This window comes from Pterocles gutturalis, unplaced genomic scaffold, assembly GCF_000699245.1.
Source record: "Pterocles gutturalis isolate BGI_N339 unplaced genomic scaffold, ASM69924v1 Scaffold36421, whole genome shotgun sequence".
Classification (NCBI taxonomy): domain Eukaryota; kingdom Metazoa; phylum Chordata; class Aves; order Pterocliformes; family Pteroclidae; genus Pterocles; species Pterocles gutturalis.
Window position 1 is genome coordinate 1 of NW_010101669.1, and position 12169 is coordinate 12169.

Genomic DNA, 12169 nt, shown 5'->3' on the forward strand with positions numbered 1-12169 from the left:
GGCTCCGCCTGCTGCACTCGGAGGAGCTGCGCGAAGCCCTCCGGGGCTGTCGGCAGGAGCCGGGCGGTCCGTCTCTGGAAGAAGTGCTGGGGAGCGCGGGGATGCTGCGGGAGAGCCTGCTGCCCGGTAGGTCCCTCGCCTGTCCCCACAGGGGGGAGGCGGCTCTGTGCAGCCTGGGTGCCTGGTCGCGTTCTTCTTGCTGGGAGCGAAGCAGCTGCGTTTAAGGGAGTTTTCCAGGTGTGGCAGGGCGCTGGGAAATCTCCCTCGGCATGCTGTTCGTGTCCTTTTCAAGGACCTGGGCAGCCTGAACGCCAGAGGGCTCATCGGATGCTTTCCCGTGTAGTTAGGGGAGAGGCACGTTCAAATCGCAGTTGGCAAAGTAGCCGGAGGAATTGGGCTACAGACTGCTGAGCTAATTTCTGCAAAACATTAATGCTAGTGGGACTGTACGTACAAATGTTATGTGTGTTACATGCGCTACATTCAGTCTCAGCAGAATTAAAAAATTAAACTTTTTCATGTGGCTACTAAAACTAACGCTTTGTCTTTTGACAGGTGCTTTGGCGCAGTATGTTAGCTGCTTAGAATTGCTGAACAAAAGACTGCCTTGTGGCCTCGCTCAAGTTGGAGTATGCTTTCACTCTATTCCGGAAAGTGAACAACACAACAAAAACCTTAGGAGGTAGAGTAATAGAGGGATTAATCCCTTTTTCATACATAAGCCAACTCTTTGCACTTGTTTCACTTTTGGATTATTTTTGAATTCCGTCTCTTGCTTTTTCCCTGTTATTTTTGAAGGAGTTAACTTGCTGACCTTGCTATTGTTTAAAGAATAGGCGAAAGGACCACGTCTTTGCTTGCATGGTTTAGCTCTCCCAGAACTGCAGGACAGTGGCTTGATTACTGGTTACGCCAGAGACTTCAATGGTGGAGAAAGGTAATAGCAGTGTACCTGTGGGAAGTCTTGGCTTGCTCCTTTATATCCCAAAGAGAGGGGGAATAGACACCCTGATGGGTTTTATGGTGTTATATTGCTTGCTGTTCTTGTAAATGAAATACGTGTATTTCTTGTGAGAAGCCCAAAAGTCTGTTTACATTTATGACAAGTAGTTAAGTAGTTTACAACCCGACTTGCAGAAGGGCAAATGTTTTGTGTCTGTAAGTGATTTGAGATCAAAATGCTGGAAAACAACAAAGAGATTCAGGCTGTAATTTATAAAAATATTTTGATGAAAATCGCAGATTTCAGCTTGCATCACAGATGTGTTCTCTGTAGTTAATACAGCATGAGCAGTAGCGATCACCTCTTACATCTTTTATTTTCAGTTTGCAGTGGGCCCATCTAACTTCAGCAGCAGTGACTTTCAGGATGAAGAAGGGAGAAGAGGATTTAATTTACATTACAGCTTTCCCTGGGGGACAGAAACAATAGAAACATTGAAGAACCTTGGTGATACTGAACTGTTACAGATGTATCCAGGGGATAGTTCAAAATTACTTGTAAGCTTTACTATGTTAAAAACCTTTTCTGATAAAGATGATAACGTGTGAGAGAAATGGTTTCTTTGCTGGCCCAGGTGCTTAACATGTGATGGTCTTTTTATTCTTTTGTTGTAAAAGCAGTATAATTGTCCCTCTGCAGTCAGACCTTAATTTTCGAAAGGAGATAAAATAGTGGTTTAGATTTTTTTTTCAAGGAATTGATTCTTTGAAGTTGGAAATAAGCTGTATTGACAAGACAGCTGTTGTCAGTTGCATAGCCTTTCCTGTATCTGTGAGCAGATGTCAAGACAAACTCAGTCTGTGTTTTGCAGTGTTAAGTTCACATCAAAAAGAGTCTGTAAAGGTTTTTTCTTTCTGTAGCTTGTCCAATTCCATATATGTTGAAGTATATATGGATCAATGGATAATGAAACACTGCAAATGGCTTTATAGAAGTTACGACGCTCAGAAGGGGTAATGGATCAGAGGGAAATCTTTCTACTGAATATACTGGAGTGGGGCAAACTTCTAGCGAATGGCAATGTTTGAAACATATAGGCTGAACATATACAAGAGTAACTTGGTATTGTACCAGTAAATTGCAACCTTCTCCTGCTGACAGTTCCGTTTGTCTTTCCTGGTTTTGCAGCTTGTTTCTATACAGAAGGCAGAAGACAGTAGTGTAACCTACAAAACTGGGTTACGCAGTGATTTCTCAAAATGTGGGGATGAATGCTTGGTGTCACTTTAGTGATTAGATTACTAAAGTAATTACAAATCTTCAAAAGAAGATGCAGAGTTTCAAGGGTATTGGCCATAGGTTTGAATTTATGACCAGAGAGGCCCGACAGGGTAATAGTTCCATCCTGCTCTGATCTTCTGCTTTCCCCAGTGTTACAATCTTATTTAGTTATTGTTATACTTTTAAGATTGCTGGTAACTTTTAAAACTGTATGTCTGACTGTATTTTAAATGTAATAAGGGTGCTTGAGCTCAGTGCCTCATTATACGTTTAAAGTAAACAAAAGGCCCTTTGGGACAGTAGTGAGGTATCCCTTTGTGGTTTTCTTTCCTCCTCAGGGCCGAGATGGAAGGAAGAATGTTATTCCTCATGTTCTGTCTGTGAGTGGAAATCTGGACCGAGGAGCATTAGCATATCTCTTTGATTCTCTACAGCTAGCAGAGAATCCATTTACAAAAAAGAAAAACTCACAGCGAAAGGTAACTTTCTGTAGAAAGTGTAAGGAAGAATGGATGGTGGAAGGCAGGGGCAGGTCTAAGTACAAAACCTACAGACAATGTGCTAAATTCAAGGATATAAATATCTCCTTTTTCCACATCTCCGTCCTCTGTTTCTGTCCCCAGTGGGTTCAGAGTGAACGCTTCTCACTGGGAGCAATAGGCTGGCCCCATGGGACTGCCTCTGCAGTCCTTTTCACCCGCATAAGCAATTTTTCTCTCATTCTGAGGGACCTTTCCTGTTTTACCTTCTTACTCTCTGATCAGAGTAGGTAGGCTCTTGCCATGCAAGTCATTAAGGAGTTAGGAGGAATTGGAATGTAGCTGCTGTGCATGGGAAAGAGAAGTTTGTCTCCTCAGCAACCTTCAAAAGCTGCCAGAATAGAGTAGAAAAAGTGGGTCACAGGTGGTAGTGGGGCATTTCCCCACAGACGATCATTATTCCCACTTTTACCCTCGTTTAGTGGAGTTAGAGTGCTGGCTTTCAGACAGTGCTTGTTAATCAAACAGCCATTGTTCTGTAAGAATGGGTGATAGGTGGCATGGTAACTGTCTGATGGGCCGTCTCTGATCACTCCAGCTCCATTAAAGATGATGGAGCTCTGCTAACAAAACTTCATCTCTTTTCTGAGGCTTGGCGAAAACAGTGTAATTTCTGCCATGCTAATTTAGCTGGGATTTTGTGCTATGAGAAAATTTTTGCATGTTTAGACTTTAATTTAAGTGAAAAAAATTTAATACTTCCTAGGTCTGTTTAGAAATTCAAACTAACTACATTTAGTAATTTGTTATTTTTTGTAAAATTATTAGGTACTTAAGCTTCATCCTTGTTTAGCACCTCTTAAAGTGGCCTTGGATGTAGGAAAAGGACCAACAACAGAGCTGAGACAGGTATGTTGTAAGAAAGTATTTTAATTTTGAGTATTGACTTTCCATGTAACCTTCTGCTATAATTTAGACATTGTATATGTTGGGGAAAATCATGCTGCTACTTTGATTCTCAGAGATTCATGGTTGTACAGATTTCACAGTGCTCCTGCTGTGCAGCTTGTGAGTCATAGCCAAAGGAGTACTCCGCAGACAGTGGGTAGTAGGTGCCTTCCCTACATTAACACACAGATTTTAGTGCTACTAATAGAGTTGATATTTGTTCCATGCAAAATTAAGGAAAATAAATAACAAAATCCCTCCCAGCTTCTTAATCTTTCAGAATTATTTTAGCGCAAGGGTCACATCTTCAGAAGGATTTTTTAAAAAGTTTTTATTTAAGGCAGTCATTAAGCTAGTCTCCACAGAAGGGAGGAAACTTAACTGGCATGTTTTTAAATAGAAATGGATATTTAATTGCCAGGCTGCTTTCTACTTTGAGATTATTCCAGCCAGAAAATCAACACCAGCTAGGAATGCTAGTAGCATGCATCCTCGAGTTTTAATGGTTTATTTGTATAGGATTTCAAACTCTCAAAGTCTGTCTTTTGTTTTTAAATAAACACAGGTTTGTCAAGGATTGTTCAATGAACTGTCAGAAAATAGAATTTCTGTATGGCCGGGTTATCTTGAAACTGTGCAGGTATCTCTGGAACAGCTTTATACAAAGTAAGGAGAAACAGTCTTTTGTAAATTCAACTATGAAGGTAAAAGATGACTTTCTGTGAACTAGCGAAAATATGCCTGTTTTCAGTAAGAAGTCATCGAGTGCAGTAACCACATGACTGAAGGCATGTATCCCGAACTATAAACTTGGATTGAATTTGTTTTACTGTGAAGAGCAATGTCAGATAGTTCATTTTTTAAATTAAGTATAAGCCTTTCACACGTTGTTGTTTCTCCGGAACTGTGAAATGCCTTTCAGAGACTCTCCTATTGACAATACATTTTTTAAGATGAGTTATAAGCTCGCAGAGCAGTTTCCCACCCTCACCCCCCATCTTTGCATCTGGACTGGTTCTGTGTGTCTCTCTTAAGTACTGTTACAAGTAGCACCCTGTGGGTAGTCTTGAACTTGAAAGTTCTTCCAAGTCTGGAACCATTATCGTCAGTGTATGTGATGGAATTATTTGTGCAGATAAAAACAACTATTCCCGTTGGGGGCTTCATATATGATTTGTTGATCAGGAGTGAATTTTGAGCATATCGCTGCTCATGTCAGTGGATCTTGAGCATATTGATGAATGTATTTTCCCAAGAGAAGATAAATATAACTTTGTTCTGTGCAGTAGTCTTCAAAGCAAGTCTGGCTATTAAATAACAGAAAAAATATATATTCTGCTTCTACAAAAATACTCTGGTAATAGGTCACCAAATAACATTCTTTTTATGTACTAGAGTGACTAAATAATTTAAAGAAATGTAAGCAGGAAAGTAAGGAATGACAACAAGAAATCTGGTGTCTTGACACAAGACTTAGTACAGTATAGCAAAAATAAATATTTACAACTTATGGTCATTTGTACATAACTTATCTGATTTTTTCATACACCAAAAGCAGTAACAGATGTGCTCGTTTCTTTGCAGGTACGATGAGATGAGCATTCTCTTCACCATCTTGATAACTGATGCCACTCTAGAGAGTGGAGTGGTCCAGCTGAGAAGTAGAGACACTACCATGAAGGAAATGATGCATATTTCTAGGCTGAAGGACTTTTTAACTAAGTATGTAACATCAGCTAAAGATGTGTAAACTTTTATTCATTGAATAAAAGGAATTTCTTAAACATTTGGGCCTGAACTGGCTTCTATAGAGTCATGGACTCTGTTTTCTCTGCAAATAGTTCTGCTAACACTTGGTGGTGTATCTTCTTTTTTTGTCAAATCTAGACCATCTGGGTCTTCCAGGTTACCTTGAAAAGAGGGAAGAGACAGACTTATCCCTCGTTAACAGAGCTAACCATATTCTTTTTCATGTGTTTTATTATCTTATTGAAAATACTCCATCTTAACCTAACAATCTTTCATCTGTGTATTGCTGACACAGTTATGGTCTCTGCTGGAAAATGGTATTTTATATAAAAGACTTTCAAATCTTGAATGTTTTAGTAGCATCAGTAAATATCTTTCTACTATCTGTTTGTCAGAATGTGTTGTAATCACATGGCCTCAGTTCTTCAACATATAAGCTACTTGATCTTGCACTTGATAAACATAGAAATCAGGTATACTTTATCAAAAGTAACAGAGGAAATAGAAGAAATAAATTGTAAACAGTTTTTGACAAGCATTTCTGTGGACAAAAAATGTCTGTACATACAAAATGGTGGGAAAAGACTAGTAAGTGACCGTATTTATTCCATATCCCAAAGTCAAAATCAGATACAAGAGTTTGCATAGATATGAAACTGAGTGATTCTGATCTTCTGTAGGTTTACTGTGCATGTACAGCTTGTTAAATACGGTGTATGCAACAAGGCATGTGGCCACAGATAGTCATCAATGTCATAAAGCACAAGAAGTTGCCTTAAAACATTCTTCTGTTAACATGGTGCTTATTTAACTATATTTAACTATAAATTGCTGCATAGTGTAATTATGTTAGATGTAATGCAAGGTTAGCATACGGTGGCTGTGTGACTTACTGAACACTCATGGAATTCTACACAAGCTGGCTGTGGAATGACATTAAAAAAACCCCAGAAAACAGCCTGTAGCAGGATGCACAATTGGGTTTTGAGTTAACTGTCCCAAAAGTTAGCATCCTGTCCCTGCTCTGCAAGCTGAAGTAATGCTGAACTGAGAAAATGCCATACTTGCTGCTAGGTAACAGAAGGTACAAAGGCCAAATATGCATCCTCTACCATGTGCCTAAGAGGACAACACAGTTGGGATTATTTTTAATACTTGACTAAAGCCTTTTGAATATTTATGTTTGTATACGATCCAGTTTCTACTTCAGGAGCATTGTTAAAACGTACAGGAACTGGGGTCTGGGTGAAAGCTTTACATCATTTATTCCTTTCTGTTTATTCACAGATGCATATAATGCTACAGATCATGACTTGAGGATTTTGCTTGCTGGTAGAGAACAAGCTGTATTGTCTGTCTATAAAATGATTAGACCAGGAAGCTAGTTGCTAAACATCATCTCTTTCTGTGCAGACTTGGTAGTACTTTTCACATCTGAGGACTGAACGATTCTTTAAAAATACGTAATTTAGTTAATCACAAAATTGATCTTACCTTGTACTTAATCTCTGATGAGGACCTTTGAATAGACTGTAGTATGTGCCACCTTCTCTGCTAAAAGCCAGGATAACATAATTTGTAATTCCTTTTTTGGTATGGATACACAACAGGAGAATTAATATTCCATCAGCAACTTAATAACTAATGTCTCTTGCATGTTTTCATAATGAGGCTGTTCAATTTTTGGGTCATTGGATGGCAATAGGCTTTTTATTTGGGGGTTTTTGTTTGCTTTTTTCACCTCAAGAAAGTCTCTTAAAGTTATTTTAATTTCTCCATAGTGAGTAAGCAATTTCGGTATGTAACTGCTACTATCTAAACCCTGCCTCCCACAGTAAAATCCCCCAAAACCGTATTTGTGCACATCAGATGTTCCAGTATTATAGCTTGAGATTTTCACCTTTTTCATCTTCTTTTCTAATAACAGAAAAGTTGACGTATTCTTCTTCTGGTTTAACAGGCTCTAGATTAAAGATGATGAACAGCTGTTAACTATAAGAGACTGACCAGATATTTTTTTTTTAATAATCTTGAAACAAAGCAGAGAGATTCCATTTCTGTAGTGTTCCTGGGCCTTATCTGAGTTATTGTCACTGCGCTTGCAGCCTATATGGGTAGAATGCTGGTATCTGGTATAAGCAGCTCCACAGAGCACTGAGCTAACACAACACAGCAACTAGAGTTCTGTCTATACATTAGCAGGAAGGCAGATTTGTTTGGAGAGAATTATTCCCTTTTTGATATTTAGAAATGGGAAACATAATACCTTTGCTTTTGGTTTGTTTTGGGGTTTCTTTTTCCCTTGAAAATATTGACATTCAGGTATAAGGCAAATGTAGAAAACTACAAGTTAATGGCATCGTGGCTTTCATGTAATGTCTTCATTATATTTTCTGCAGTTGATTAGTACAATGTCTTAACATAGTTCAGTTGCTTTGTTGTCTAGCATTACTTCATAATTTCAGTTTGAACCGACTTTGAGTTTCATCAAAGTTAAGAAACATGGAATAAAGAACTACTGTGTACTGAACAATTTTGAACAGAATGCAGGAGCTTGCATATGGTCCACTTTTGTCTCCTAGTAAGTGGGCATTGCACCTCTGGTCTACTTACTGTCTTAATTTTCTTTTCGTCTCTAATGGCTATTTCAGTCCTTACCATGAGCTGCCAAATGCAATCCTTCATTTTACTTGTGTTTACAGTAGATTTTTGTATAGGTTGAGTAGATCTCAAGGGACTTCAGATAATGCCTCTCCCAGGCATGGGCAGTAGGAGTATTAGCTCACTTAGTGAATGGTAGTAGGTGTCCCCTTCTGCCGCTTTTGCAGCACCTGAGGAAATTTGCCCATACTAGCTAAAAATACTGGAATAGCATCCTTCAACCAAACTCCCACAAGTAACTTTCATGACTGCATGGGGAGTAACGTGAACTTACCAATCTCTGTGTATATGACGTAGTTTTCAGACTCTTCTGCATTCATTGTTGAAGTACGGCCAGCTGAGGACCTATAAGACTTAAATTTTTCTGCAAATTGTAAAAGAAAAACAAATACATGCCTATATACATACATCATTTTTTCTTAGAGGGAAATAAACAGCTCCCTGATATTTTTTGAATACTTCGGGATCTCAGATAATGTTATTGTCATGATAAAAATTGCCAAGGACATTTTAAATATAATTTCCTTTCTTTACTAAGAACAATGACATTAAATTCCTTCCAACATTTATGTGTATTAAATTAGATGTTGCTTTGCTTCCTCCATCCCAGACCTGCCATCTAAAACATAGCTCAGACATTTTGTCTTGTCTATGGCAATTGTCTATGTCAATTAAGAGGAGACTTGCCAACATCCTAAAATACCAAGAGCATAACTCTACTAGTAGCATGATGTTTACACACTAAAATGTATTGACAACATAAATGAACTCTTCTAGAAAATGAAACATTCACATAACTTACTTGATTTATATGAAGGAATTATGAAAAATTTAATTGCCAGAGCAAATCCTATTACAAATAGTAGCAAGATCAGCACAAGAGAAATTATCAGGGGTTGAGAATGGCTTCTTTCTTCTGCTGAAAAGAAGAAAAAAATAAAAGGTGTTTATGCAATGAAACATTGATTCAAATTTTAAGTATTTTCTGTAAATTAACATCCAGACTTTGAATATTCTGAATTCTGTGTGGTCCCTGTTTATCAGCAGCGGTAAGCTGTTTCATATATGCATACCTGCTAATGTAAAGTTGAAACTATTGCTGTATTTTGTATTATTGCGAAAACTATTTTCAGCTCTGCATTTATAGGTTCCAAAGTCACCAGAGGAATTGATAAATAGAAAAATCACAGCTGCTTCCCTCTTCTGCATCTTCAGTGGGAGAGAGATGCTTTGTCTTCCTTTGAAGAATATGTATGTGATAGGAAGAGAGCCATTTTCTGCGAGACAAGACAGGGTCACGTTCTGGCCTTTCTTTGCTTGAGAGGTGGGTGAGCTCAGCACTGGTTTGGAAATTGGCTCTGTAAAAAGAAGACTCAAAAGACTGCATCACTGAGCGCAGGACAAGCTCCAAAGCAAGACTCAGAGTTAAGTGGCAGCATCAGCAAGTGAGATGGGCATCAAGGCTGGAGGGCTCAGTGAGCCAGGTCAGAATAGCACTGCCAACTCCGAAGGAAATAGTAGGCATTTGCAGTAAAGTTCAGCTCTGCAATCAAGCCAAGCGTACACTGCATCCAAAGCAGTACCTGCCACAAGCAAAACCCTGACTCCTGCTGCTGCAGATACATTGCATCAGACATGGCTACGTGCCCCTAAAATAAAATGTGCTGAGAAGGTATACAGCAAGACATACCTATAAGGGTGAAGTTGAGACTGTTGCTGTATTTTCCACCACGGGTGTTGTTATTCTCAGCTTTGCATTTGTATTCACCCACATCACTGGCAGAGTTGATAGTCAGGTTAAACAAACTGGGGGTCAAGTCTGGCCTTTTTAAAGTGGATACCTTCTGATTGTGTTTAAACAATGTGTATCTGACAGGTGGAGATCCAGACTCTGAGTGACAGGAAAGGGTCACGTTCTGCTTCATCACTACATTCAAAGTCCCCTGCACAGGTATGAGACTGGGATTGGACAGCATCTCTGGAAAGAAGAAACTTCTAAGTGAGTTCAATGCACCTATCATCAAAGAAACTCTCAGATTTTTCCCAACGTATGTTGATGACAAGGCTACACTTATTTCTTTTGAAATAGGGGGTTATATTTTTTTCCGCCTCTGGTAGTGGGCAACACAACTTTGTATTTTTCAAAATCAGTACGCAGCTTAAAACAGTTGATGCAAAATGCATACAAAAGAGAGCATATACACACAAAGCCAACAGATGTCCAGATGAACAAAAAAAAACCCCACTTTTGAACTACAGCAGCAATGAAAATAATAGATGTACAAAAGATAAATATAAATATTATGGGGTGTTAATTGTAGGAGAAAGTAACCTCATATGCTTGTTGAGAGTTAACGTGTGAACGTGAAGGTAAAAGCAGTATTTTATTTGCTGCCATATGTAAACAGGCAGAATTAAACTTGTATAAGTAGACTGAACTTTTAAATTGTAGCAGCAGGAGCCTTAACGGTCTATCAAAGTAGTTTGCTTTTATGAGATCATACAAATAAATTTGTAATAAAACCTTGTAGTGTATTTTCATAGAAAACAGTAATGAAGCAGTAATGACTAAGATAAATTATGACACATCTGGAGGGGAAAAAGTACGTTTTAACAACTTAAAGCAATTTTGACTCTATATACAAGTCAGTAAAGTCACAAAGAAACAGTTAATTTTGTATAGAAACTTGTAAACTGCCTCCCTGCACAGACAGGGGCAAAGGATTTAATTTTACCTTAAGATTTTGGACATTTTAAAATCCCTCCCCCATTTTTTTGTTAACAGTTGATTTCAGCACGTATCCCAAAAACCAAAAAAAAAAACCAAACCAACCTACCTTTGCCATTTGCAGTAGTTTTCTGAATCTGCTGAGACATTTGAACTAAGATAAAAAAAGAAAGGTTTCAGACAAGAAACAATGATTCTTGTTTAGAAAGATTTGTAATATGTAAGAAGTATGTCCTTGGCTTACGGTAGGAAAACAGCAGAATAGTGAGAAAAAACATTTTCTTGATACTGAACAAGACAGCTGGTGGAGATACACTAATGAGATCTTTGAGGAGTGGCTCTAGGGGTTGAGGAAGTCCTAAATATGGAAACAGGGCTGATCTTTACTGATGTTTGTGTAAAGACTTTTGTTCTATTCCACTTACATTTAGCCTGTGTCAGACAGAGTAGTGGGCAGAAGCAAAAGCTGTGGAATGAGAAACAACAGTTTGGGATACAACTAAATGTTGCATAGAGTTGTTCTAAGATGTGGCTGACATAATCATCAGCTTTTCCATGGGAGAGCTGTGTGGTAGGACCATGCTGCCTTGCAGTATACAAGGCTGTATATAATTTTTCTAGCGCTGTTCCTATAAAGGAATGAGATCACTGATTCCTATCAAACAGCCACGTCTGCTAGAGACAATGCAAGTATATTTGATGACTAAGTTAACAATCTAATCAGTAATAGAAAGCTACATAATTACAGTTACAGCAAGAACTCTTATCATTCTCTGGGCAAAGTAAATGTAATCTTTAGCTACGCGTAGGCAATGCCTTCTGAAGAACTCTAGGCCCTGTTGTGCGTGAAGAAGAAACTGCTTATGCAATGAATGCCTTAAAAGTGTTGTTGTGAACCTTATTTCTTTGTCTCCAGCTCGTGAAGGTAACAAGACAAGGCCCTACAGAATCTGTCCTCTCCTCCTATGTAACACAGAATCCCTCCCGAAGCCTGGTCTCTTGCAGCATTGCGAAGCTTCCTCACAGAATTTTGCGTGCAACTTCCTTCCTCCTTGTTTTGTTGGGTTTTTGTGTGTGTGTGTTTAATTTCTTTTAAGACAACCTCCACCCTGCCCTCGCAAATGTTTCTGATGTGGAAATGCTGACAGCTAACCACAAGACTGGAATATTTTTTTGCAGCTGGCAGGAAGCATGTAAAAATGCAGCTGTCAGGAGAAGAACTGGGAGAATTTCTACATTTTCCTGTTGTGAGAGCCTGTTCTTTGTCAGAAAACCACAAAAAAACAGTCCTTAAGACGCTCGCAGCCAGGTGACGGAGGGGGAGAAGTGTCCCGAAAGCTGCGAAGGAGCGCGGCGTCCAGCGTCCTGTCAGGAGGAGCC

The 12169-nt window shown here is 38.9% G+C and overlaps 2 protein-coding genes across 2 annotated transcripts; one reads left to right on the forward strand and one right to left on the reverse strand.

Annotated features, from left to right (window-relative positions):
* Positions 1–3: 3 nt before the first annotated feature.
* POLG2 (polymerase (DNA directed), gamma 2, accessory subunit) lies at positions 4–5437 on the forward strand (the record flags this gene model as incomplete). The annotated part of the gene is made up of 8 exons (XM_010084139.1): positions 4–126; positions 556–682; positions 832–937; positions 1327–1500; positions 2563–2703; positions 3532–3612; positions 4217–4317; positions 5236–5437. Coding segments are annotated over 8 exons (1019 nt in total), but the record flags the coding sequence as incomplete, so codon positions are not given.
* Positions 5431–10943, reverse strand: MILR1 (mast cell immunoglobulin-like receptor 1; the record flags this gene model as incomplete). Its single annotated transcript, XM_010084151.1, is given in 8 exon segments — positions 5431–5561; positions 6826–6951; positions 7301–7363; positions 8336–8425; positions 8864–8977; positions 9135–9419; positions 9752–10039; positions 10899–10943. Coding segments are annotated over 8 exon segments (1142 nt in total), but the record flags the coding sequence as incomplete, so codon positions are not given.
* Between the last annotated feature and the right edge of the window lie 1226 nt (positions 10944–12169).